The sequence below is a fragment of the Paralichthys olivaceus genome, chromosome 8 (assembly GCF_024713975.1).
Source record: "Paralichthys olivaceus isolate ysfri-2021 chromosome 8, ASM2471397v2, whole genome shotgun sequence".
NCBI lineage: Eukaryota > Metazoa > Chordata > Actinopteri > Pleuronectiformes > Paralichthyidae > Paralichthys > Paralichthys olivaceus.
In genome coordinates, this window is record NC_091100.1 from 26,333,813 (window position 1) to 26,360,875 (window position 27,063).

At 39.3% G+C, this 27,063-nt stretch overlaps 1 protein-coding gene across 11 annotated transcripts in view; it reads left to right on the forward strand.

Annotated features, from left to right (window-relative positions):
* Window positions 1–27,063, forward strand: part of tenm3 (teneurin transmembrane protein 3) — a 500,548-nt gene that overhangs the window by 402,048 nt on the left and 71,437 nt on the right. For 8 of the 11 annotated variants that reach the window (XM_069529751.1, XM_069529750.1, XM_069529754.1 and 5 more), the window contains 4 exons: window positions 2,091–2,270; window positions 17,664–17,931; window positions 23,627–23,800; window positions 25,140–25,204. In XM_069529751.1, the coding sequence (XP_069385852.1) occupies window positions 2,091–2,270; window positions 17,664–17,931; window positions 23,627–23,800; window positions 25,140–25,204 (687 nt within the window). The remainder of the gene's footprint in view (window positions 1–2,090; window positions 2,271–17,663; window positions 17,932–23,626; window positions 23,801–25,139; window positions 25,205–27,063) is intronic. The other 3 variants (XM_069529757.1, XM_069529758.1, XM_069529759.1) reach the window with 1 other exon arrangement.

Genomic DNA, 27,063 nt, shown 5'->3' on the forward strand with positions numbered 1-27,063 from the left:
GTTTTTTTCCATGATAATAATAAAATGTATAATATTAATAATAAATGTCATTTCTTAATACATCAAATTAATTAATTAAATTCAAAATTAGGAACCTTTTCCAATTGTCCCAGATTTCCTCAAACTTAGTTTCCTGGAGCCTCATGGAAGGTGATTCATTCCATTACTGTTGTAGAAGGGCCAACCCAACTGGTTTTGTCTCCTCGTCTTCCCCTTTATTTTTTTTCACAGTTGTTGGACAGCATGTTTTTTTACACAATTACAATCATGCAATCAGTCAATCAACGTTGCCTCTAGTGCCACCATCTAATGACACTATGCTTGTCTGTTCACTCCAAATGAAGGAAATGCAACATTTCAAAATTTAGCTTCTTAATGGAACCATGGCTTGCGACACTTCTTGCGTGTCGTCTTCATCACACTATCCAGCCCGTCATATCATGTCTACAAATCTACATGGATAAGTAGCTACAAGGTTGGCAGTTTAATTTGACGCTGAAGTCCCTTTGGCAAGATAAATTTCCTCTGACGGCTGTGCCAACAGTGTAAGAGTGACATATGGTAGGGTGCTGTACATAACTGCATTGTATGAATGTTTGTGTGAAGGGGTTAATGGCAAACTGTGTGGTCTTTGAGTGTTCATTAAGATTTACCATTTACATCTCAGGAATTTCTTCAAATGTCGTGCAAACGTTCACCTGGACTCAAAGATGAACTCATTTGTTTTTGGTGGTCCAAAGTCAAAGGTCAAGGTCATGGTGACCTCATGTTCTTGTGAAGAAGAAGGTTAGGAACACCCATCCCACACAACCATTCACTTGGAGTCAAGTAATACCTGGTGAATAATTTGGTGGTCAAACGTCAAGGTCATGATGACACACACAAAACACTCTCTCTTGATCATGATATCTCAAGTCTGCCTTTTGGGAAATGTCTTCAAATTTGGACCAGTTGTCACTCCAAGTTTTACGCTGCAAATGCTAACCCAAAGAAAATTGAAATTCTTTCCCCTAAAAGTGCCCTTTTATTGATTTTGTATTTAAATTATCCTGTCCTTCCTCCGATATGTGAGAGATTTAGAATGAGACATAACACATTTTATCTGTGAAGCCTAACACCATGATAACTGTTGACTTTTTTTTTCAACAGCTAATTACACTCTTGTGTGGCAACACATTTGTTTGAAGATACATGGCTGGACACACAAAGACTCCTAAACACTAATGTACAAAAACAGAACGAAGGGCCACTTTGCATTCAGAAGTTACTAAATGCCAAGGTTGCCACATCGATACACAATTGATTTTGCACACTCTGCTTGTAAGACAGAGCCTTGACCTGATGCTCAGACTGACACTTGACACGGTGCAACAGCTTTGGCCAAGTTCTCTGTCAATTACAAGTGAGTGATGGTGAAGATTCATTGTGAAGTTTCATTGTAGGATCTATAGGGCTGTAGAATGAGTATTGATAAGCTTGGAGTGTGATGAGGAGGCACAGGGACGAGTGGTAGGAGAAATCAGAATAAATAGTTTTGTTTTTCAGGCAGTAACTGGAAGAGTGATGATGCTCTGACTGTGTAACATAATATATAATAAGAGATTTGATTTATACAGCACCTTTCATAGATGAAATGCAGCTTTACAATAAAATCAAAGAGATGAAATAAGATTGATAATAATATAATGTCAATTATGTAAAAAAAAGAAAGAAAATACAATTAATTAAAAGCAAGATCATAGAAATAGATCTTTGTTGTTTCCTAAAACAATCAACCGAAGTAGCGTTTCTGATGTGTGGTGGAAGTTTCTTCCAAACCTTTGGCAAGACAAAGATGCTTCCCCAAACTTTGGGGACTTGACTCTAATGTGACAAGTACAACGCAGGGACTGTCCTTCACTGGCTGTAACTTTATTGCTTTAATCTCTCATGCAACAACTTTTAGTCAAACCATCAGCAATAATCACCATAGTCCACTGCTCAGTCATACATTGCTTTAAGGTTTTGTTGCTTTTGTTGTTGTTACTTTTACTCATTCTTCCAATTCATCATTCCTTTGTTTTCCTTTTTTTGGTTGTATTCTTTTATAGGTTCTCCCATGCCATCCCCCTTCTGCCCATCATCTGTCATTGACCAATCACATCCGCAAACAGGCAGTCCACAGGACAACCTGTTATTAGGCGACACGATTGAGCCAGACTCAGAGGAAGAGGAGGAGGAACAAGAGGAAGAGGAGTATGCAGCCCAGTTGTACTCATCTGTCACACATGGTAAAGGGACATTCGTTACTTCATTAAAAATCTTTATAGAAGCTATTTAGGTTTTCTTTATAACCTCAACAGGATTTCTTTGGTTGAGGTGTTTCCGTAATATTTATACTGAATACAGTTTTGTGTCACATTTAAATACGATGAACACTGGCACATAATATTAAGAGCAGGAAAAAGGTCAAGACATTTGCCCAGTTATTAGCATCTCACTACAACCCTTGATATGTTACTTACATTACATTATACAGATTGTAATGTGTTGAAAGCTTAGCCCATCCCACCAAGTTTTGCCTGTAAAATTGCATCTTGGGAATTTTTGTGCATTACTCTAATCTGCTGCAGGAAATGTCTGGAAGCATCTGCTATTATACTATGGATACATTATCAACCAAACATGTAGCAAAAAACCGGTTTAAATTCTCGACCACAGTGTGTTGGTCTCAAAGAGTTCATGTAAAACTGAATTCATCCCGCTTCCTCTTAACATTTTAGAGCTGTCTCTCTTGCTACTTGCGAATGATGATTGTTGAGGTCACTCAGCACATTGTAGGGGCTTGAACTTCTGATAACTTTTTGTGTGATGCCAATGACAATCCTCAATAGATCAGCTGACCTGGGTGGGAGACTGACATTTTCTCTCAGCCTTTCTTTAATGCCTGTTTCCTTTCCAACCTTCACTTTCTTTCATGTCTGTCTCTGTCTCTTATCATCCGGAACCCTCAAACCTTCTGCTGTTGGAGAGCAACTGAAAGACAGACACCAATAAGGTTTCTGACTCCAACACAGTCAGCAATCTGTAAATAAAAAGAAATAAATGTAACTATGGCTATTTTCTTGATTGATTTTCAGTCTCTATTGCATGATTATAGATGTATAGAGACCAGAAAGTAAGTCTGTACAATATAGAAAGCATTTTGAAAGCAGAACATTTTAAAAACAATCTTCAGTTATTAAGTATGAGCCATTTTCAGCTATGGTGGATAACAGTTATAAATTACAGCCATGCCCAAAACTGTTATAGTTTTTTTTTTCACGTATTAAGGTCACAACACATTCTTTAAACAATTTATTTTCCACATACATGACACACACATACTTATAACTCATAATGGAAACCAAGGTTAGGACACACGTATGGAACAAGTTTAAGTGTTAGAGCCCTAATACAGACAGACAGGACTCTGACACTTGGGTTGAACCAATATGTAATTTGATCAAAACTCAAATCAAGACTTTGTTTTGGTTAGAAACAGAAAACGAGTTAAGTGCAGTGTGGAGACTATAGTTTCCATTCTTGTTTCAACAGTGGGAACACCAGTCCAAGCAGAAGTCTTTGTTTGAGTTTGACACGAACAGGATCTCCTAGTTGCCGTTATGCCTGCTCCTTGAGGCAATCCACATGGCAAATGTTAGGGTGCAAGTTGAGAATGAAACCCTAGTGTGGCTGTTTGAAACACTGGGGCCATAGGGGCTGATTTTGGTTCAAATCAGAGTGAGACCTGTTTGCCTGTGGAGGTTGACAAGCACCAGATGCTATGTCCCCTTGGCTGGCCTGTGTCTCTGGATCAGTCGTCTTATACTTATGAGTTTGATAGGAAACAGACTTTGATGGTATGAAGAAAGGAACTTAGTTGACCACAAGTAGGGTTAGACTACATCAGGAAAGGGGGCATGAAAGGGAGAAATAAAGAGGGAGGCAATTTGGAAGAATGACAAAGACAGCTGCATAGAGTGATGGAAAAAGAGAGACAGACATATGTCTACTCATATATACATTGCCATCTAAACATAATCAGAAACAACCATGAAATAGGGTCCTGAAATGGCTAAAAGGTTGTTCGTGTGTGTGGTCCTCTTTTCCCAAAGTAGTCCCAGTCTGTCCTAACCAGCCAATGTTCAGCCAAGCATTTAAAATTTCACTCTCACCACTTCCTGCTCTTTATTTTTTAACTTTATCACTTATAGCTGTCTATGCCCTTTAGTCCAGTTAATCTTTTTTGTTTCTGTCTTTTTAGGAAGTCAAGCAAGCACTGAAGCAAAGTAAACAAGAGGCCTTTAGCTGCATATTTTCTTGCAAGACATCAACAAATGCAGAAAGCTGTCTTTTCAAAAAACTTCTTGTTTTCAAATGGTAGAGCAGGAAGAGAAAGCAAAACAGGAGAAGAGGGGACAGAATCAAATTTTTTTTTAAACTCAGATAAACATGTTTTATTGGCTGTTTACTGGAATAAATCTTGACTGAAGCGTCAGAGACAGCAGTTGGAAACAATTTTTTTCAGTGTTTAAATATTGCTCATGGAGCCAAACAACCTTTTTCTCCATAGCTTCTATTCTGAATCCTGTTATGGAAGTGTTCTGGAAGCTGGTGAAAGGAGAACTCAGGCTGCAGCTGATGTCTTATGGAGAAGAGTTTAATTTAGAATTGATGCATCAAAGAGACCAGAAGGTGAAACAATATACAAACGCTAACAGAGTAACATGACCAATTTTCACAATTTTCACATCCACGAAAGGCTAGAATTGCTGTCATTCCCTATGTTACATGTAGGTGTTCACATCCTATTGGATACGCCTTAAGTAAAGTATGCATACCTAAATCATGTTGTGTCCTTATGTCTTGCCACAGGTGTAATACGCAAAAGAGTTAAAGTTTAGTGCCTCTCTGTATGGAGCATCTGAGTTAGATATGAAAGTCCCTGAGCCTGGACACTACAATGCAGTTTTGGTTGGTCCTTTATCTATAACCTGACCTTGGTACTGCTTAGAGAGAGAAGGGAGTGGGATCTGTGGAACAAAACAGGCCCCACTCTCCCAATGGCGTACAGATGTAATGTGTGAGGATAGTCCAAGAATCCTCAACAAATCCCATTCTCAATGAAGGACAGTGAGGCATATGCTTAGGAATTACCTTTGTCAGGCAGGGGTTTAAATTGAGCTTCATCTCCTTCAAAATAAGTATCATCATATCATATTGTAAATTTCCACTAAATGTCTTGTTCCCATTGAGAAATGTTCTAGACTACATAAAGATGTCAATGTCAGTAATAGGTTACTTGTATCAATTGTCAAACATCAATAGTCATCAAATGCTTCAACATGGTTTGTTATCACAATGTTAATGGTGACAAACAAATTATAAAGTTTATCCATTACCTTCAACATTCTTCACAGCAGCAAAGGCAACTAACCATGGATAACTGTGAACAAAACAGAGACACTTAAGATTGAGGATTATCCTTAGGTCCTGTCCTATGTCATGTTACCTAATATGCACCTTAACAATCCCCTTAGTACTGCTTGAGTCAAACCATCTCACCATATATTATATATTTCAACTTCAAATGTTGATGTCACTATCTTTACGATGTGGAGAACCCTTAGTCATATGTATTTTCATCGAAATTCTACATTGAATTCCTGATCCGAACAAAACATCTCATTTGATTTAAATAAGATTAGTATTTACAATAGACAATCAATAGTCTTAGTTCCTCAAACTGTTAAACCCAGTACATTCAAATAAATACCAAGTTTGTCTTTTCCCCTTGTGAGTGCAAAGACATCAAAAACCCTCCCCCCTTTACATGTCTCAGAGACGCCAATGCTATTAGCTCTGAGTGGAAAAAGCAACAGAAAAAGACAAGTTTCTTTGCAAACAGCACGATCACGCCCAGGCTTATCGACAATGTCTATGCTGAAAGGGAATAAGGAAGGTCAGACTGAGGTGGGGAGAGAAACACAAATAACACTTAGTGCATTTTATGTTGGGTCCAAGAAGGCAATTCTCCTGAACACCAGAACTAATCAATGATCCATTGAATGAGCTATTGAATGACAGAAAGGAAAGAGAGAGAGGAGTAAAGAAAAATAAACATTTCTCCTCAACACCAGACATAATCAATGATGTTGATGGGGGGAAGAGATGGAGAGAAGGAAGGAAGAAAAAAAGAAATGATCCCTCTTGACATGAGAATGAATCAATGAGCCATTGATAGAGAATGAGGAAGAGAGTGGAGTCAAACGATAAAACAGGTAATTGGGAGGAGAGGAAAGGAGAAGAGAGAAGTCAATCATTGATCATACGATCGAATCTTGGGCTGGGTGGCTGGGATCTAAAGGAGACACATAATGCTTTTTCAGTTTTTCCTTTTCCTCTTATGTGTTGTATATTTTATGCCTCCATGCTGGCAAAAGCCAGGGGCTGGAGGCATTATGTTTATGGACTGTCTGTCTGTTCGTACATTCCATTCTTTTAGAACAAATATTCAATTGGATTCAAGGATGAATTGATTCGATTTTGGTGGTCAAGTTAAAGGATGCTGTGACATCACAAAACACAGTTTTTGCCTCGTGAACACAATATCTTAGGAATACCTTGAGGGAATGTCTTCAATCTTGGTACAAATGTTCATTTTTGAAAAGAATTTAATGGTTAACGGTCAAACTCACTTTGACCCCACAGAACACGTTTTTAGACCTGCGAACTTAATATCTCCTGGCCTGTTGTAATCCAGTAATTGAACATAGGCAAATGACGACTCAGTCTGCAGAACCATGAAACTGCAACACTGCTGCTGCACAAAGAGCTATTCACCTGTTTATTCAAACTCCAATGACGTTTGACTCAGAACACAGAACCCAGCTTGTCTCTTATTTGCTTCCTGAACACAATATCTCCAGGACTCAAGAGAATCTTTTCGCGTCGCGGTAATTTATCTGGCGTCCACAATGCTCTGGAGATTTTGACTGCCTTAAATTAAGTTTGAAAGCACTGTTGACCCCGTTTTAGTTGAAAAACTCTGGGGCTGCATTGTAGTCTGGACTAGGCTTGTTGAAAAATTTAATATACTTTGATACTTGTTCATTATCTCATTAAAACACAATCTCTGTTAATTACCCTTTCAATAGTATCAAAACGTACCAAAGCAGATCCAAAGTAAACACATTTCCAACACAAGTCATTCCCCTAGAAGCGATTATATCACATAACTGCAGGCTGAAGCACAAAAAGGCAGCAGCATCTCAGGGGTAGGTGCGCAACCTGTTGCTGTAGTGAAATAAACTAGAGGTGACCACCATGACGAGTGCAGTATAAGTACCAAACATTATGGCAAAAGAAAAGGGTCTGTGTGCTGCTTGGGGATATTTTGTCTGGAGGACGGATTCTCAAGGAAAGGTGAAAGACTCAAACAAGCCAATTTGTAAAAGGTGTTACAAATTGGTTTCAACCAGAGGAGGAAATGCCACAAATTGTGTAAGTTATAAAAGTGGCCTTTGCTGCTGTGAAGACAGAAGGACCATGTCATAGTAATGCTGCATGAACAGGGACCTTCTATTCCTCTTCAATGATGGCAAACATAAAAAAACATTACACAGCCTTGCAGTTATTAAGTGTATCTAGTCACACGTTTCAGCTGACTAAAGTAACAGAACGTATACCTTATAGAATGAAGTTCTCTGTGACTGCAGCAACGTGCTGGTACTTCTCTAACACACCGAAAGACTCACTTCACTTCTTGCAACAAACCTTCTAGTTGGCGTCACACAGCTCACGGGGATCAAGTCGTATGCAGAAAAATGCCCCCTGACTGTTACTATACTATTTTATCACTAAAATATTATTAATCATGCATTAAAAACCTTCTTGAGGTGAAGCTTGTTTTTCAGCATTATGTAAAGGAGTGCAACTTTTGATTATTATAATTTTTTCATGTACTGAGTCTCCAACAAGACCACTGTACTGTGAAGCAACCATAGAGTAAAGAAAATACAAAAGGCAAAAACAAGTCAGGGAAAACCTTTAAGAATAATATTAATAATGTTTGTATGTGTTCACAGACTTCTTTGTACCAAAACTGTGTATTTGGTTGTTAACAAAAAATGTGTCATATACTGAATTTGTTACTGTGTATTTTTTATTTTTTTATATAGTATTGAAGCAAAGTCTAAAATGTTGGTATTGTGATGACCTTAGTCAGGATGGACAAAAACTAAGACACACAGAAACGATGATGCAATCTTCATTATTCGCTTCTTGATTGTTTTTTATCACAACTCTTAGCAGTGAATCCAAAATGTTTACTTTAAGTAACACCAAAGAATGAATCCCTCATCTTTCTTTTCACAATATTTTTTTTTGTAGTATATCTGTAAGCAAGTGACAAAGTGCAGAATTCACAGTGGAGATTGTTTTAAAACACGCTACAACACATGTTGCTGCTGGCCCCATTTTAGTTTGAAAACTCCAATCCACCTTGTTTTCGTATGAAACAAATCCCTGATCCTACTTTTCACCACTGCTGTTAGTAGTATTAACTGTAATTTAGGAACCAACAACAAATAGATGTCTCCTTCCTGTTTACATTGGCACATGCATGTCCAGTGAATGTGGACGGATGGATCGTTAGAGGATATAGGTGAAGAGAAGGAGAGTGTGACAGGCAGTGCAATGATACACAGATGGAGAAATATTTTGAAATGATTTACTACCATGTATTTTTTACTCCCAGCACACAGCTCTATTGTCTCTGTGGTTTCCTGACTTATCACTGCATTCAGACAACTGATGAGCTGGGTCATCTTCCAAGTCCTGGTTATAGGTATTTTTGATCACATTAATATTCAGTACTTTTTAAATGCTCATCTTGGTAAAGGATGAGGTCAAATGTGGTTCCACCAGGTACTAAATGTTTTTGTGATGTCCTCAAGTATAAAACTGAAATTCCAAACATGAATGTAGCTTGTGCATATTATGAGCAAACTAATATGATTTGTTATAAACCCAGCATTGTACTCCTAATAACCAATCAATGCTGCAAAGGATTAAGGGAACCTTTTCCCATAAATTCATTCACTGTGGTCATTTTACATCATGCCTTTCTGCAGGGTAATGTTGGCTTTGCTTTTGCCTTGTGGATTAGGGATTTATAACCACAAACCAGGCCCAAGGCCGCCAATTTGCACTCATGCTGAATAAACAGCGAGTTTGCATATGAATACACTTGGTCCTCTCTTGTAGAGTATGGAAAAGGCTTTAGCAGTAGCCTTAACCCTCTTCACACTGCATGTTTCAGATGAAATCTTGTAATCTATATGAGCCACAAGAAATGGATGTGAAAAAATCTTTGATATATATTTGCACTTGACATTCCCTCTGTGTCTAGTTTCTGTATGTAAAGCCTGCTCATCTGTGAGGATGAACATGGACTCACTGCTATAAAGAAAATAGGTCAAAACAAACCTACCACAAATATCTAACAGAAGCAGAGTAATTTAGGATGAGTCTGACATGTCAATCATGAATAAAATTCTCCTGAATATTTCTTTTTTTTAAACTTAAGTGTTTATACTGAAAAGGAAACAAGCGAGCAATTGAAGAGCTTGCTGTGAACACAACAAAATGGGTTCCTTGAAATGCTTGCGAAGATTAGAATTGAAAGTAAAAGGACATGCAAAGGTTGTGTTCCTCAGGAATTGAATGAAATGGTTTTTTCATGCTGTCTTTTTTCTTCGTGGTGATTTTGCAGAGGGCTTTCAAACCTTTATGTCAACATTCTGTATTTCCTTCCAAAACCAATATGTCCTAGTTATGACACATACAAAAAATGCAAGGCTGCTTTGTAGAGGTTAGGGAAGCAAATGGTTAAAAAGAATTATTGCTGACTGTAGTCTCATGGTGTCACAGCCAGACTTGACTTTCTTTGGCATTAGTGGAGGTAGGCAGTCTAACTAGTGCCATTCTTGTTTTGTTGACACACCGTTGGATCCACTGAACTGTAGCAGCATACCACCAGCAGGTGTACCAGACCTCCATTGTCATGGTAACAGTAATAAACACATACAGGATTTGAAACACAAATGACTGATCAGGTTTCACATAGATAGTCTGCAGCAGTCTGCTGTGTCAAAGTCCATTCTTCTTGTCTGACCTGCATTTAATATGAACTTTACCTTTCTATATATAATGTCACCCAACTCCCTCCTTTCCTCCCGTCATAATTAGTGTGGCCGCTAGAGGTCACCTAACAATAAGGCTTCACATGAGCTGCTTGAACTAACAAACACAGGTTTCATTTTTACAGAACTGTCTCGATTAAAGACACAAATGATGTTGTGATTTCCCTGGTGAGTACATGAACCCAGGGGGGAATTTATAGCCCATCTGCTGTAAAACTCCTAACAATAGCAAAATTGTTTGTGTGTGTGCCATTCACCGATTTAAAATAGAGAAACAGACAAACATGTAGTTTCAAGTGGCTCACCAATCTGAGTGCAGTTTTCATTCAGATAAAATTTAGATTGTAATACTCTTGCATTAACTTTCATCTAATACTCAATTCAATAAAGTGAAAAGTGTTTGGAAAAAGAAAAAGTAAGATGCCTGCTGGCTGAGAGTAAAAAGGTAAAATAGCAAAAGCAAACAATGACTCAATGATTGCGAGGATCACAGCAAGAGGAAAAGAACAGAGAGGGGGCACTCAGAGATGGAAGAGAGAGTGGATGACGGGTCAGTGCATGGGTGCCGCAGTGGGGAGAGATAAATGTGGGGGACTGATGAGAGGCGCTGAAAAGGCTGCAGCTGTCCATACTTAAAACTTAGTGGAAGATAAGATATTGAAGTGAGAGGTCAGATGAAGAGGATGTTGTATGTGGGAGGGTCGTGAAAAACAGAGATATGAAGGGGGAGAAGGAAAAGATGGAAATTAAGCCATGTCAAAGTTTGATGGTCGATGCAGAGAATGTTCCTTTTGACTGTGTTTTGTCCAAATAATCTTTTCGGTAGAGAACAGATATCTATACTGTCCTCTATCTCTTGGTTTATGTCTCAACATTTATTTGGTCTCCTGTCCTTGTTCCCATTACAATCACTTTCCTTACAATCAGTAACACCTTTCCCTCATTCTTCTTTTCCTAAGCAAATAAATTAGCTGTTTTGGCACAAATCTCAGATAGACACATGACCTGGCACCTGATTTGATTCAAGTAACGAATCAAAATTACATCTGTATCCTGGTCAAGGGAGGATATGTTTTCATTACCTCCAAGTGCCAGTTGACGATCTCCTTGTGTTACATACACACACACTTGACAGATTTTCCATTTCATCATGTTCATCCAATGGAGACTCTGAAGAGCAGAGAGCTTCCTCAATAGTTCAGTCCCCTGTTTTGTTCTTCAAGGCCATGTTGCACTTCAGATGCCTTGTTTTCTATCAATAATGAGATGTTTCCAGACATGACCTTCGGATAAAGTACAGAAAATTGAGTCCAAACTTTAACTGGATTTTACCTTACACACATGCACGGTGCGACGGGAGGATCTCTGCACAAACGCATTCACAACAGCATCAAATACTCTGCATTACTCAAGCGAGGGGTGTGCAGCAGGCAGAGGCAGGAAGTTACATATTAATGCTGCTGCAGAGATCACGTGATCACGTTTCCAGCACATCGTCACCATCGTCGGCTCTTATCACCATAAACTCTCCTGACATCTTCGTCGGTGTCTTCTACGTGTTAGCTCCGCTTTTTCACAACAAAATTGTGGTTTTCTTGTTCGTGTTAGAAGCGTCATCAACACCTAGAAAGACTAGAAAAGCGCTATATAAATACACACCATTTACGTGATCTACGCGGCAGAAATAATATTTTACATTCTGCCTCTGCCCCTGCATGCTGTGCCACCCCTCACCTGGAAGCTCTGGAGACCCTGTTGTGTTTTTCATGTGTGAAAGGCAACTCTGGAGTGTCTGGACCCATTATTGCAATACCCGTCTAGTTCATGTCTGAAAATGGTGGTGGCGTCCACTTGGAGAACTGATTGTCCCTTCTTTTTTTTGTAAAAAAGGAAAGCTTGATTGTGCCAATGAGAGTGGAGTATTTGTATTTGTTTTACAAAACTGCAAACCCACACTGTTACAAAGTGGTGAAACAGTGAACACAGCCTGCTCTCTGTGTAATTTCTATCCATGACCACTTTCTTTTCCATTTTTTAAGCTTTTTTTTTTCTATCTTTTTCCCTAGTATGGGTCAGTAAGCAGAGATGAGCACTCTCCCCATGCATATAGCACAGAGGCAGCTCCCTGCTCAGTGCAGAGGCCTGCCTCACTCCCCTCTCCTTGCCAGGAGTCTAAAGGTGGAATGAGTTTTCACGCCTCAACAAACACGGGTCTTAACTCTTCTACTGACCCTTTTCCACTATGTCGACTACTCTTTTACCTTTTCCAGGATCTATTCTCTCCTCTCTATTCTTTTTTATCCTCTAAATCTCTCACAACTGTCATTCTTGTGCGTCCTCTTGTCTGTCTTTCGGCCTACACCTCTTGCTGTGCCTCTCTTACAGTTGTTCACTCTGAACACCTCATTTAATCTCTGTTGTTGTTGCTTCTGAAACTTTTAATTGACTTCCTCTGTCACCTCCTGTTCTTTCTTTACCCTCTTTGCTCCTGCCCTTTTTCAGTTTTATATCAACACTGATAGAGTTTAACCCAAATACAGACATAGGGGGCAGCTGTGGTTGAGGGGTAGAGCAGTTGTCCTCCAAAAAGAAGGTCGGCAGCTCAATCCCCAGTCCTCCCATCTGCATGCCGAAGTGTCCTTGGGCAAGATGCTGAACCCCAAATTGCCCCATAGAACAAAAAAAGTGCTGCCAATAGACTAGTATGAATGTGTGTGTGAATGGGTGAATGGCAAACTGTAGTGTAAAGCACTTTGAGTGCTCATTAAGACTAGAAAAGCTCTATGTAAATACAACCATTTACATAAGCTTAAAGCTTCAACTGGATATTCATATGAATATCTGAACAATGTTAACATTTTAGTTTGTATATTTGACTTTTGACCAATTTACTTACATTTTTAGACTTTTTGGTGCTTGTGATTTTTCTTGCTTGCACAAAGCTTTTGACAAATGACATCCTCCAAACTTTAACAGCCTACCGTCCAATATCAAGCAAAAATTAAAAAAGAAAACAAACATATCTGGGTGAAAAGGTGGTGACACACTCATAGAAGGCACAGAAGAAGATGTTTAGAGAGTTTGTGGTGATAAGAGCTGACGCCGGTGTCTGTGATCTGCCAGTGGAGTTAATACGTCGTTAGCTCCACACGCCTGCTCCACCGCTCGCCTGAAGAATGCAGAGGATTTGATGTCTGTAAAAAGTGGAAGGAAGGTGGCCAAAGACTAGTGAGTGTAGGAGCCATTATGCTGGATAAAACCAAGATCCAGAAGTCAAGGAAGCTCCTCCCAAGTGATGATCTGCTAAAGGATGACCCCAGAAAGCAGAAACCCAATGATGATGATGAGGAGGTAGAGAAGTAACGATCATGGAAGAACAAGCCCCTGCATGGCATGAACTATTAACAGATAGAAGAAGAAATCCTACCAGTGCCTGGATAAAGCTGGTCTGAAAAATAGCACAGAGGCACTGCTCATAGCAGACAGGACCCCAGCTGCAGGCTGAGCAAAGATGCAAGATGCCCCTGAAACAGTTCAGCATATAATAGCAGAAGGGTGCAGGGAGGAATGGTGCACATGGAACAGCAAAAGAGTTAGAACGTGGAGAGCAGAGATAAAGCATCCGGGTCTGTGTTTTTTATTTCTCTACAATGTGATTTGTTCTGGGAACAAAGTTTTTCAGAAAACTGAATGACCATGAAATTTTGACTGAGGTTGTCTGAGTGAAGATGAAGTCAAGTTTTGTAGTTTCATGCATGCAAGAGAAAAATCCATGTTAAGAAACGTGTTCAGTTCAATTCTGGAAGCATTGCTGTCTCAAATCAAAGTGTATATACCAGCATAAAAACTATGACCTGTCCAGCTATATTTCATTTGTTCCTAAAATGTGGGAATCAACGAATTCAGGTAATATTCTTAATATCGGATCATTCATTCAGGTGACATGGACCCCACTAGGGAATGCTACTTCCCATCATCTGTACTGCACATAGTGAGTTCTATAGATAGCTCATGGTAAATGCTAATTCCCTATGTCATTTTTCTACCATCAATCATTACAATATGCTCGCTGTTTGAAAACCATAACTCCCTCACACATTTTGAAAGACAGTGGGTTTCCTCTGCCAGTGGTTTCATCTCTTTTCCCTCCATCAGTTCTTATCTGTCCTTTTCAGGGTCTGTAGCGCTCTCTCTCTCTCTTTGCTGCTGGTCTGTCTCGCTCTTAATCTTTCCTGTATCTGTATTTTTCTCCTGAAAAAAGAAGCAACTGGAAAGGGTGTGTGTGTGTGTGTGTGTGTGTGTGTGTGTGCATGTTTGTGACCTGAATGTTTATTATCCTGCAGGGATCAGGACTTGGCTGAAGGAAGGGGGATTTAGCAATACAATGTTTGCTCCCTGATGTTTATTTTTGAACATCGAGAAACTGATTAAAACCCAGCTAAAGCTTTATCCTATATTAGGATGTCCCTGACGTTAGAGCTGGGCCACATTAGTCTGATCAACAGGAGAGGAAGAAACTATTTTTAATGACTCAGTTCAGTCGGTACCACAAAAAACCACAAGGGACATAACTTTAATATTGTATTCATATTGTCTGATTAGACAGCAAGTTGCAAAGGCTCATGGGACTGTTATGTGTTTGGCGATATTTAGCCATTTTGACTGATAATTGGTTGATTTTCAGACTTTTGTGGGTTTTGTGTTTATTTAAGTTCACTTGTGTAGTCACCCGGACTATTATGTAGTGTCTGTTATAGGGTCCAGTCCTGAACCCTCAACACAACACATGTAGTTCACTGTAGATCAATTTCTCCTCCACCTACCAGACCGATAATTGTTCCATCTCCAGTAAATATTTATCTACATGTTATCAAAAACTGAATTGGCAGTTGTATTAGATATTGCATGATGACTGTGGTAAACAATGGCAATCAATGGCTCTCTGAAAGACCTCGGACACATATCAGACAATGATGATGGATGATTTCTAAATGCTTCATGGCCCATTTTCACAAAACATCTGAAACCTAAATATAATGATAACGTCAAAAAGATGTGCCAGAGCCAGATGTTTGGCATCCTTTCTTGGCTGCAAGTTCCTTCATGTTTGGGGTTAGGTTCTGTGCTCCTCAAGATGGAGTGAAGGTGTTCATCAGTGAGACGACTCCTGTGTGGGTTTTTGTTCATCTTCATCACAGAGAGAAGCGTGTGGGGGAACTTGACAGGGCACAGACAGCAGCACACAGGCACTGGGATCTCTGGAACACTGGAAACATAATTAACTGACACCAAATACTGGCAGGTGAGGAGGGGCGCTCATTCCGTGTGCGTCTAGCCGGGCATTGCGTACCGCTGCTCAGCCAGTGGAGCCTGTGCACGCTGCCTGGCTCCCACTCGGGGAGTGGAGATTAGGGCTCGCTCGCTCCGTGTTTGTCTAGCCGGGCACTGTGCACCGGTGGGCCAGTTAAGATAAACATATGACATTTTATCGCGGGCCGGATATAATTATACCACGGGCCAGAAGTGGCCCGCGGGCCTTGAGTTTGGCATCTCTGCACTACAACATTGAAATTACAGACACACACATCCAAACTCTTTTTAAGGGATTAAACACACTCACACACGGAGGTGATAAGCACACGTGTGGCATTCAGCGTTTAGCCTTGAAGATTCCCTTATCCCTTCTCTCCTGTCTTTGCTGTATATTTTCTTGAGTGAGGGCAGTGGAGAATGAACAACAGCAGGGCTGGGAAATGGAGACTTGATGCTCTTTATGCAAATCAAATAGCAGCATTGCCATTCATTTCCTCCTGAGCACCCCAGGGACAGCAGAAAAGCTAAACAGCGCAGAGAAAAACTGCAGGGAAAGTTGAAGCCAGGTCAACTTGGAGCTAATATTTCTTCACAGAGTGGGGTCTTGTGTAGGCAGTATTCAGCCTGGCTGAGGTGAGTGCAGCATTGGGGAATATTTCTCACCCCCTGTATGACAAAAAATGTATTAAGTGAATTTGAACCAGATTCAAAGATTCTCACTAATAGCATTGCATTCATAAATTATTTTCATCACTATGTCTCATATTATTTAGACTGAATCTCATTGACAGTAACAACAAATGCATGATAATGAAAACCTGAATGTTAGTAGCTGTTTGTTCTGTGGAATGGTGCTTCAGGGCTGAGCTGGAACATTTCAGAAAGGAAATGAAAAGACGAGGTCACAGGCAGTGTGAACTATTCCATCATTTCTTCCTATTTAACTGGGATTCGTGGAAAAATCTATATATGCTGTCAGTTAAAGGTCCAGTGTGTAAGATTTAGGTGAAAGGAAACTATTGGCAGAAATTTAATGTAGAGAAATTCTCATGATGTTTTCACTAGTTCGTTTCATCTAAATTGTATGAATTGTAGTTTTCACTTGAAGAACAAGTAGTAAAACATGGCTTAATAATTCACATTCTGAGTCACAATTGGCCTGAAGAACACACACACACACACACACACACACAGATGTAGACACATTCTGTAATTACCTTAAATTTCATCATCATAAATTGTAAAGTTCTGCAGTTGATCTTGCTCACCATCTTTAATCTGGCCGTCTAGTCTTGAGGCTAATACATTTGAAGTGGCTGTCTTCTCAACAGGTTGCTGGCATCAGAGTTTGCTAATTAGAGCATCACAGGAATTAATATTTACCTTCATGAATAGAAAAGTCTATATTATCTGAAGTGAATAGTTGTTTGCTTGGATGATGATGAAATCTAATCTGAAATGTGATGGAAGTTCTCTTGTTAATGATGCAAATGTTAAATCATTATTAAAAGGGATGGCAGTGTGGAGAGTGTCTTCAAGTTTGACTGTCCCCCTGAGAGTTCAAACTAATCGTAAAGCAGCTATGCTACAAATGGCAGCTCTACAACTAAAGGGGCTTTCACACCCAACTTCTTTAGTCTATACCTCCTGACTTTTCAGTTTCGTCCCACCAAAAGAGGTGGTCTTGGTCCAGAAACTACGTCTCAGTTCTTTTGCAGAATACACCTCCAGAATACACCCTTTCCAAACCCCACAATCCACATTTTTAGGAGAGGAGGAGAAGAGGAAGGGTTACACATACTTTGTCATATAAATGATTAAGTGTTGACTTCGTGGACACAGTTAACCTGTTCTATGTTTAAAGTGAAAATCTTTAATCTCATTTCATCAAGAAAAATCACAAAACAGAAAATGGATGGATATTCTTTGTGCAGATTGAAGGCCAAGAGTTTCTCCTTCACCTAAAAAGTTCTCGATAGAAAGGGAAAACGGGCCTTTGCTTTTTCTCATTAAAGTTTGAAAAAGTACCACTCTACATTGCTCGATGGTGCGTTGATCAGTTAAAATGCGATAAATGCAAAGCAAAAAAGAAGCCCTTCAACCATGCTTCCCTTCTGTTTGCAGAGCAACAAGCCAATCATCACGGCTCCACCCTGCCTCCTGTGCCACCCCCTCACCGCCAGCAGGCCTCGGTGACAGCTCTCAACCAATCTCTGAGCTCGACGCACCACGCTGGACAGTCCTTGAATTCAACGCGGCAGCTTAACCCACCTACTGGAAGCTCGGCCCCCGTGGCCGGCCAATCACCAGCCGAGCTGCAGACCACGCCCCCCGAGAGTGTCCCGCTGCAAGACAGCTGGGTGCTGGGTAGCAATGTGCCTCTGGAAACAAGGTACCCTGACCTTATCTTTTCATATGTCTCTGCTCTTTTTCTTCAGATACTAAAGAGTTGAAGATGTAGCCATCAGTGTCAGAATGGATGGTAATTGTGATGAAGGAGGGAAATGAATGACTTAGATTGTACCAAGATATAAAATAACCTTCATCCATCACACATCTTTACTCACACAGACTATCATTACCCTGTGCACCACAAGCAGTGTGTGTGTAAGTACAAGTGTGTGTTTGTGCCATTTCACCCTAATAACAATCAGACAGCCCCTCACATAGAATCCTTCAGCACAACATCTCCATGTTACGTAATGGTAGGTTAGCTTACCTGCCCCTATCCTTTTACTTGCCCAGCCTATGTAGCAGCTGTTAGAGCAGAGCTGATTCATACAAATTATAGCCATGAAATACTTTTTATGTTTCATGTAATTTATTATCCTCATGAATTTCTGTTTCTCTTATTTGAACAGATTTGGGGGTAAATAAAGTCTTTCATTCTGACAAAAATAAAACTCTACTTAAAGTTTCACATCAACAAAACTTTGTGATGGAAATGTTTACAATTATTTTATTTCAAATTTGAAAGGTCAATCAAATAATCTCCTTTTTCATTTGATTTTGACTCTGATAATTATCCACATGCATACAAATGATTATCACTGTAATGTTAAGTATATACAGATGCTATGTTACATTTCATGTGCCATGCATTGACTTTCACTGAGTGAGGCTGCTGCATGTGATTTATTTTAAATATTAAGTAAAGTGACACCCAGAGTTTTTTACAGCATTACTTCAATACCTGACTGGAAAAATATGTTTTGTCTTTATTTTTTCAGTCACTGTACTGATAAGCACCTTGAGTGGTAATCAAGAATAATGTATATAAAAATACAGACCAGACCATAGATAACCATGTCGCATTGTTAGTGGCTGTGGCTCAGGAGGCTGAATAGACCAATAAGTAATCAGAAGAATCCATTTACTCCAGTCCACATGTTGAAGTGTCCTTGGGCAAGACACAAAACCTCACATTGCTCCAAATGATTACCATTGTGGAAAGAACAAGTGTGTGTGTGTTTGTGTGTGTTTGTGTGAGTTAGTGTGTGTGTGTGTGTGTGTGTGTGTGTGTGTGTGTGTGTGTGACCAGGTGACTAGAAGTGTAAAGCGCTTTGAGCAAGCTTTATAAATACAGTCCATTTACCACTTTCATCACAATGACTCACATTGCAAAAAGGACTAATGCTAAGAAGAGTGAGTTAGTAATCTAATGGCAGGTTTATCTTTGGCTTTTTGGCCTGAAAAGCTCACTTTGCTGCAAACAAGATCACCATGGTAACTAAAGATATGAGGCTGTGTGTCATGCTTTGAGTAACCATGGTCGGAACAGGTGCTGCATGAACATTATTTTAAATGGTATTTTAATTCAGCAGCAAAACACACCACAATGTTTCATTTCCTGCTTCCAGTTTACTACCATCACACACATTCACTGTTCCCCACCATGTTCCACAAAGCCACTGTACAACATCAAATTAAATAATGTCAGATTTTTAGTCAGAACATTTTTTCAAAATGAGTTTGTTTTGCAAAAGATGATGCATTTAAACATGTCTGACACATTGTGACATGACAAACTACAGAATTGCATATTTTTTAATGCAAGGTTGATAGAAGATCAAGATCAAGATCAAGTGCTTATAATGAAATGTCAAATGTCTTTTTTATTAATCTTGGTGAAATGCTGAAAATTGACACAGACTTCACTTTGTGCTGAAAGTCATAATTTTACTACAACTGGGACAGACAAAACGTAAAATTTAAGATAGAGACAAAGACTAAAGTCTAATTTTAAAGGAGGAGGAAATTGGATGAGATGTAATAGGAGAGTGTGAATGTGGCCGTTTAGAGCTGGTAATCTCTACGCTATTGACACACACACTCTCAAAGACAAATGTTTTACCTTCAGAGAAAAAGACACACACTAACACACACAGCCTCAGATTCATGTGCATGCTACTGTTTTATCAATGGACAAGCAACAGATTATGACAACAGTGATTCTTGCTGTTATGTCTTAATCCTTTATTTAATATTAAGAGCAACGCTTACGTATTTTTCAGCAGCGTCCATATATTTCTAAAGATCTGTATAAAATATATCTACTTCAACAGTTATCTCCAAATATGTGATGCAAATATAGTCATGTTTTCTGTCTAATACGAAGAACATTTTCTGTTGCAGAAATTTGGGAAATACAACCAACCAAAATGATGAGAAAAATTTGTGATGACTTAATTCACTTGTGGATAACTTTTGTTTTAGAATTATAAAAATCTAAAAAAAAAATCTAAAAACATTTCTCCTCCTCTCCTCGTTCAATTTGTGTATTTTGTGTATTTTCCTCTGATCTTCTCAAACTGTTTACAGTTTTTAATGCGACTTCGCTTTTTAAAACTCTTTGCAGTCAGCACAACAGAGGTCGATGTGGACTGTGGCATTTTTCTTGCTTTGACACAAAATGTATTCAATGTCCACATCTTTAGCAATTCGAAAAATGTTCTCTCTTCAACTCAGCCATCAGCAAAACAATTGTGTATTTACAATTCCATTAGCACTTTAGCATATTATAAAAACTGTTACATTTAAGTACAAAACCAAACAGAACAGAAAATTGCTGCCATCTACATCCGACTGGGAATTCAAATTGAAATTGCTTTATGAAGAATTAGGCCACTGATTCAGTATCCAAACTGTTTTTTTTTACATGAAATAAATACATTTATAATGAAACACATTTTAGTACAAACAGGTACACGGAAATATCAATAATCAAATATTGTTCTAGTAGTTTAATATTTTCTTGCACATTTATGCATTATGCTAATTGAAGAGGCAGAAATCAGAATAAGTTAAATTTAAAGGTCCAGTGTGTAAAATTTAGGTGAAAGGGAACTATTGGCAGAAATTTCATGTAGAATAATCCTCATGATGTTTTCACTAGTTCGTTTAATCTAAATTGTATGAATTGTCCTTTATATTTGAATACTTTATATGAACATCATTTTTATGTTTCATGTTTCATGTTTGGAAGGAGAGGGTGAGGTGAGGGGTGTTCAGCTGCAACATGCAATTTCAACACTAGATATCCCAAAATGATACACACTGTACCTTCAAAGGTTTGTGTGGATGTTTGTATGATTTTATGCATTGAGAGAAAAAGCAAGTAAAAGAAACACTTGTCACTGCATGTAGTTGGCGGCAGCTGTGTGTGGGTTATAAGTATTTATGTGGGATTATATAGGAGAAAGCTGTTGTCCATGCTACTGTCACAGTGTTAGGTTTGCCAGCTACCGTTGACACATCTACTATCCACACATTAGTTACAGTCACTTTCTTCCTGTGGATCCATAATCTATGTCTTCCCTATTGTACTTAATGTCACACTTTGTTAAACACACACAAAGGCATGATTCTAAAGTACCAACCTCAGCCCCCTTTGTCATTCCTATTGTCGAAATCACTTAAAAGGCCCAGTGTAAGTAGTGTTGATGTAATGTAGAAGCAGGTTGTAGCACAGTGCATTTGAAAGGCTGTTATTATTAGTGGACTACCAGATTAGTAATGGTTAATAACATGCTCTTCTCAGATAAGCAAACTGGGGTTACAGTCATTTTACACTTGATTATCCAAACACTGTGTATCTGCTTTCATTGACTTACACTTAAACACTCACTAGACACATATACTGTAGACTAGTTAGTATTCAATCTGCCTCCCTGCTCTGTGCTCTGTGCAGCCGCATTTTGAAAACCTCTTCTATTTCTAATGCTGTCTCCAGCTTATATTCAACTGCACAATGCGTATACAAAAAAAACCCCTTTACCTCAAAATAAGATTACAAGACAAATAAAATTTAATGTTTGTTATTCTTTTTTTAGCAACCAAAAGACCTTAAAGGTCCAGTATGTAGGATGTAAGTTCTCCTACATGCTTGGGGAGGGATATATTGATTTGTGGACCCAAGGAAGAGCTGTCACTATCTTGCTAGAACAATTGTCAGATTAGTGTTAATGAACTTCCCACTGTTCTAAGTGACTTCTCTGTATAGCCTGTCTAAGGTTCCCTTTTCAACCACTCCAAGACCCCCCGCATCTCGACAGCTGGAGCAGTCGCTTCCTCCCCCTGATTTCAGACGATAGAGACAACTGCGGCAGCATGATTACTTGTAGGTCCATCACTATGGCCTTAAAGAGCAACATCTTCAGTGAAGTGGAATTTTCATACCTATTCCCACCGATGCTCAGAAAGACTGCAAGATAGTTTCTTGTGGTGTATCAAGACCACTCCAGTTTGGTTTTCTGTTTTTCTAAGTCAAGTAATGAGGAATATCAGGTGAAAAACCAGTGACAGGATGGACAGAGCAAATATTTTAGCCTTTTCTACAGGCCTGGTAAAGGAGCCCTTTTGAACGTGTGACATCAGTTAAGAAAAACTAAAAAACACTCATATATAAAAACAATACCGAATATAAATGTAAACAAATCAATCAATCAAAAAAACACAAAGCCTCACCCACTTCAAATATGATGATATCACAATATAATAATAAAAGTCTAATTGGCCTAAACTCTCATAAATATCACATTTCTGATCAAATTCGATTTGATCGTTAAGAACGAATGTCCCTATTTGATTTGTTCTACGTGATGCATGGTTTTTGTGTATGGATTGAAACATTATGCATTTATAAATCTTAATATTCATATGTAAATCATGTAATACATTCTCCATTAAAGCAATGTAAATGCCATATAAGGCAAACAACTGCAACCGCTGTGCAGGTTTATTGAAGAGTAATAATGCTTGTCTGATTATATAAACATGTTGCACCCTCTCCACAGGATTTGTGTGTCCACTGGTTGGAGGTAATTGAAATATACTCATTACGTGTGCCAAGGCTGTTTTGTTTTCTGCTGTTTGTTTAGTTAGTAGGATTACAAAAAAAATAGTTTCAATGCCGAACAATGTGCTCACACTGTGTTCCTGTGGTGTGGTGGATTGAAATGCAATCTAGTTTGAGATTAAGAAGTTCTATACCTCAGTTGTATGTTGTCTCAGACTCCTGCTTGACCATCCACTCAACCTAGGCGGTAAAAGCATAGGAAATGGTGGTCCTGTACACTCTAAAGAGTCAAACATGTCCTCTATCAGCGGTCAAAGACAAAATACAATATGTTTTTTCAGAGATTCTGGGAGCAGATCTTTTAACACAAATTATGTTTAAGTATAAATTTCAATCTGGGTTTTATTTGTATTTCAGCAGTTGTTGACATCTTCCAACAATCATGGTAAAATGATAAAATCAGCACAGCTTCTTATTCATTATCCTCAATAGTGCCAGATAACTAGAAGCTGCAGTAATCATGAAAAACAGTGTTCATGGTTAAGATGGGTCATTCAAAAATGGCTGATGGTTGGTAAAACATAAATATGGTATGTAGCTTAATGGCATAACCTTACAGCTCATGTAGCCACCACAGTAACCAAAATGAACGTAGTGACCTGATGCTAACAAGGGACAACATTATGTAAGTTTTGTACAGCAGTACATTTTCAGTGCATCGAAACAAAGCCGGTGTCTCATACTAATGTATCACTAGTAATTCTTCTCATTCTCTTCTCTCACCCTCCAGGCACTTCCTTTTCAAGACAGGTACAGGCACCACCCCCCTCTTCTCCACCGCTACTCCTGGCTACACTATGGCTACAGGCTCAGTGTACTCTCCACCTACCAGGCCATTGCCGAGGAATACGCTGTCCCGCTCCGCCTTCAAGTTCAAGAAAACCTCAAAGTACTGCTCATGGAGGTAAGATAGAGTGAGCAGGGAGGAGCCAAACCTGTTGTGCACAACTTAACGCTGCAATATGCAAGGTCGGGACACAACCCTGTCTTGCTGGCTCTCTTAATCAATGCAGACATCTGTAGAGGGGAATGTGTTTTAGTCATAGAAGCATCTTACAGCAGCTCTCCACATTAGGAAAAAAGACTAATTGGCCTGTCCCTAAATGCCTATTTGATGTAAGAATAATATGTTGTGTTTTGATGGGTTGTCAGTTTATGTGATGAACGCCTTTTTTAATTTGAGAACATGGCTGACAGATAGAGATGGCCGGGGCAGTAAAATGCTTTCTAACCATTAAGGGATTTGAAGCTTGAGAAGTATTTGCTGTCAGGTTACCACCAACATATTTCCAGTTTTGAGCATATGGCTGTCTGACTTGAAGTGTCCAGGGTACAGACTATGAGTAGTTTGGGCTTGACTCAGTGTTGCTAGTCTATCTGAATCAGAAAAATGTAAGATGATTCTTGCACATCATTAATCAGGAGTCTAGCATGACTTACACAACAGATAAGTAGTATCTATCCATTTATTTATCTATAATTAAAAAAAAAAAAAGCTGATTGTCAGGGGAATGCCTTCTAAATATATATCCATTAATCACAATGACTAAGACGTATCAAGGCTAGATTTTCTCACCTTGGATTTTATCATATATATATATTTATCATATAAATGCTGACATAATGAACATGAACAATACAGCCTAAAATAGTCACTTTACCTTAGTTGTCTTATTTTCCTGTTGTGACAAGACATCTAAGTAATTTATAACTGCTCTGCATAGATACATTTTTCAACTGGGAGAATTGATTCTTAACAGTTCTCAGGACGACAACCCTGCAAACAAGAGTGGTATGCTTGTTGCATGAATTTAAAAATATACAGAGTTTATTCTAATCAATTAATCACAATGACTAAGGTGGACAGACAAAACTGGTTTGGCTGGGAATCACAAATCAGTAGGCAAACATAACACCACATTAATCACCCTTAATCCCATGCATTTCACTGTAGCTATGGCTGTATGCTTGCACTTCTCACACAGCAGACAGACTCACATTCCAAAACATCACCACTAGAAGCGCAGTTTATGGAGACATGTAACATCAAGCACAGAAGCTATTGGAGACTTCATGTGTAGTACATTGAAAGTTAACTGAATATTGGCATCTGAAGTTGATCAGACAATAGAGATTATACAATTAGGAAGATGTACTAAATCTAAGATATTGTGGAGGTTATTAGAAACAAAAGCAATTCTGAATAAAGCAAAAGTACAGACAATGATTGTGTTTTCTTTCAGGTGTACAGCACTCAGTGCGGTAGGACTATCTGCCCTGCTCTCTGTCCTGCTCTGCTACTGCATAGGTAAAAGCACATGCACACAAACACACACACACATACATACAACATGTTTTTGGCCTCTTGAAAATGATATCTCAAGTCTGCCTTCAAGTTTTCACCGGTTGTTACTTGGACTCAAAGATTTACTGATTACATTTTTGTGGTCAAAGGTAATGGTCATTGTGTATGTAATATGTCAGGTTCACTTGAAGGGACTGAAGCTTTGATTGAAGGAGGCATACAACCACAGAACGGTATTTCTAGTTTGTCAAGGTCATATATACACTCAAGCTCAGATGGTGTGTGTGTGTGTGTGTGTGTGTGTGTGTGTGTGTGTGTGTGTGTGTTTGTGTCATGGGCATTTATTTCAAAGCATCTTTTCAGACTTTCCTGGGACTTTTTGATTAGTACATAACACTAACAGGGTTAGTTTTGGTGTTTTGGAGATGGGAGACCAGTGATGTTTTGTACCATGGTCCTTATAATAATGCTATTCTGTTGTTATTTCTTGACTCTTTCCCTTTGAAACCGCAGATAATTTGAATCAATTTAAGTTAACTTTCCACCACAGCCCTCTGATGTACGGGTGTAAAGTACATCACTTAGCGTCACTTTGATGAAATAAGAGTTTTTTTTGGTTTCAAAGATTTCAGCTTAACTTTTCACTTTATTTTTTAGCTTCTTTAAATCTTGACTAGTTTAATATGAAATGTTCTGTTACTTCCTAAATTTCTCAAAATAATTCTGGCAGAGAGAACCAGTCTTGCATGACTGTTACCCTGGCCATTAATCCTCTTACTTTCTCTCTCTCTCTCACACTCTCTCTCTGTTATAATTTGCCTCTGGTGGACACAAAGTGCAGAACACAAACACAGCAGATTGATGGTAACAAAAACAGTTTATTGTTTGACTGCTGGGTTTGTAGAGGAGGAGATGAAGCTCAGCTGCAGGAGGCCCTGCTCAGCTCCAGGTAGAGACACACAGGGAAGGAGAGCAACAAGAAACAGTGGGGGAAGGGAAAACACAGCGCAAGAAAAGAGGTCGAAAACCTGGCCCTAACAGTGTGGGGCAAACTGTGTGGCTCTCCGGAGCCCGTCCTGGCTCAAGTCCTCATGAGGGATGGACCTAGTGAGGTCGCCGGTCTTTCGCAGGGCTGACATGGAGGGTCACGTAACCACCAGCATTCCCACCTGAGGACCTCCCACCTCTGGAGTTTTTTCCCCGCTGTTGCTCATGCTTGCTCGGTGTGGAACAAGTTGGATTTTGTGTTTCTTAAGATCTTGGACTTTTGTGCAGCACTCTGAGACAACTGTTTGTTGTGATACCGTGCTATATAAATACATTTGATTGATTGATTGATTGAGGTGGTTGATAACCCAGAGAGGCCTCAAAAGGGGACTTACCTGTGGCCGCGTTGGTTAAAGAGTTATGGGCATATTCAATCCAGGTCACCTGAGAACTCCATGTGGAAGGGTTGGATGCTGATTAGCCCTTTCTGTTTGTCCATTTGTCTGTGGATGAAAGCCAGATGATAAGATGACCTTAGCTCCATGGCCTGGCAAAATGCCTTCCACACATGAGAGGTGAACTGGGGACCCCTATCCGAAACAATGTCAGCTGGTATGCCATGTAGATGGAAAAAATGGTCAGCTAATAGGTTAGCAGTCTATTGAGCAGATGGTAACTTGGGAGGGGCATGAAAATGGACAGTCTTGGAAAATTGATCCACAGTGGTCGGTACAACTGTGTTACCGTGTGAGAGAGGCATACCAGAGACAAAATCCAAGGCGATGTGTTGCAAAGGGACAGCTAGGAAATGGAAGTGAATGCAGAAGGCCAGCTGGAGCCTGATGGACGCCTTGCTCCTGGCACACACAGAACAG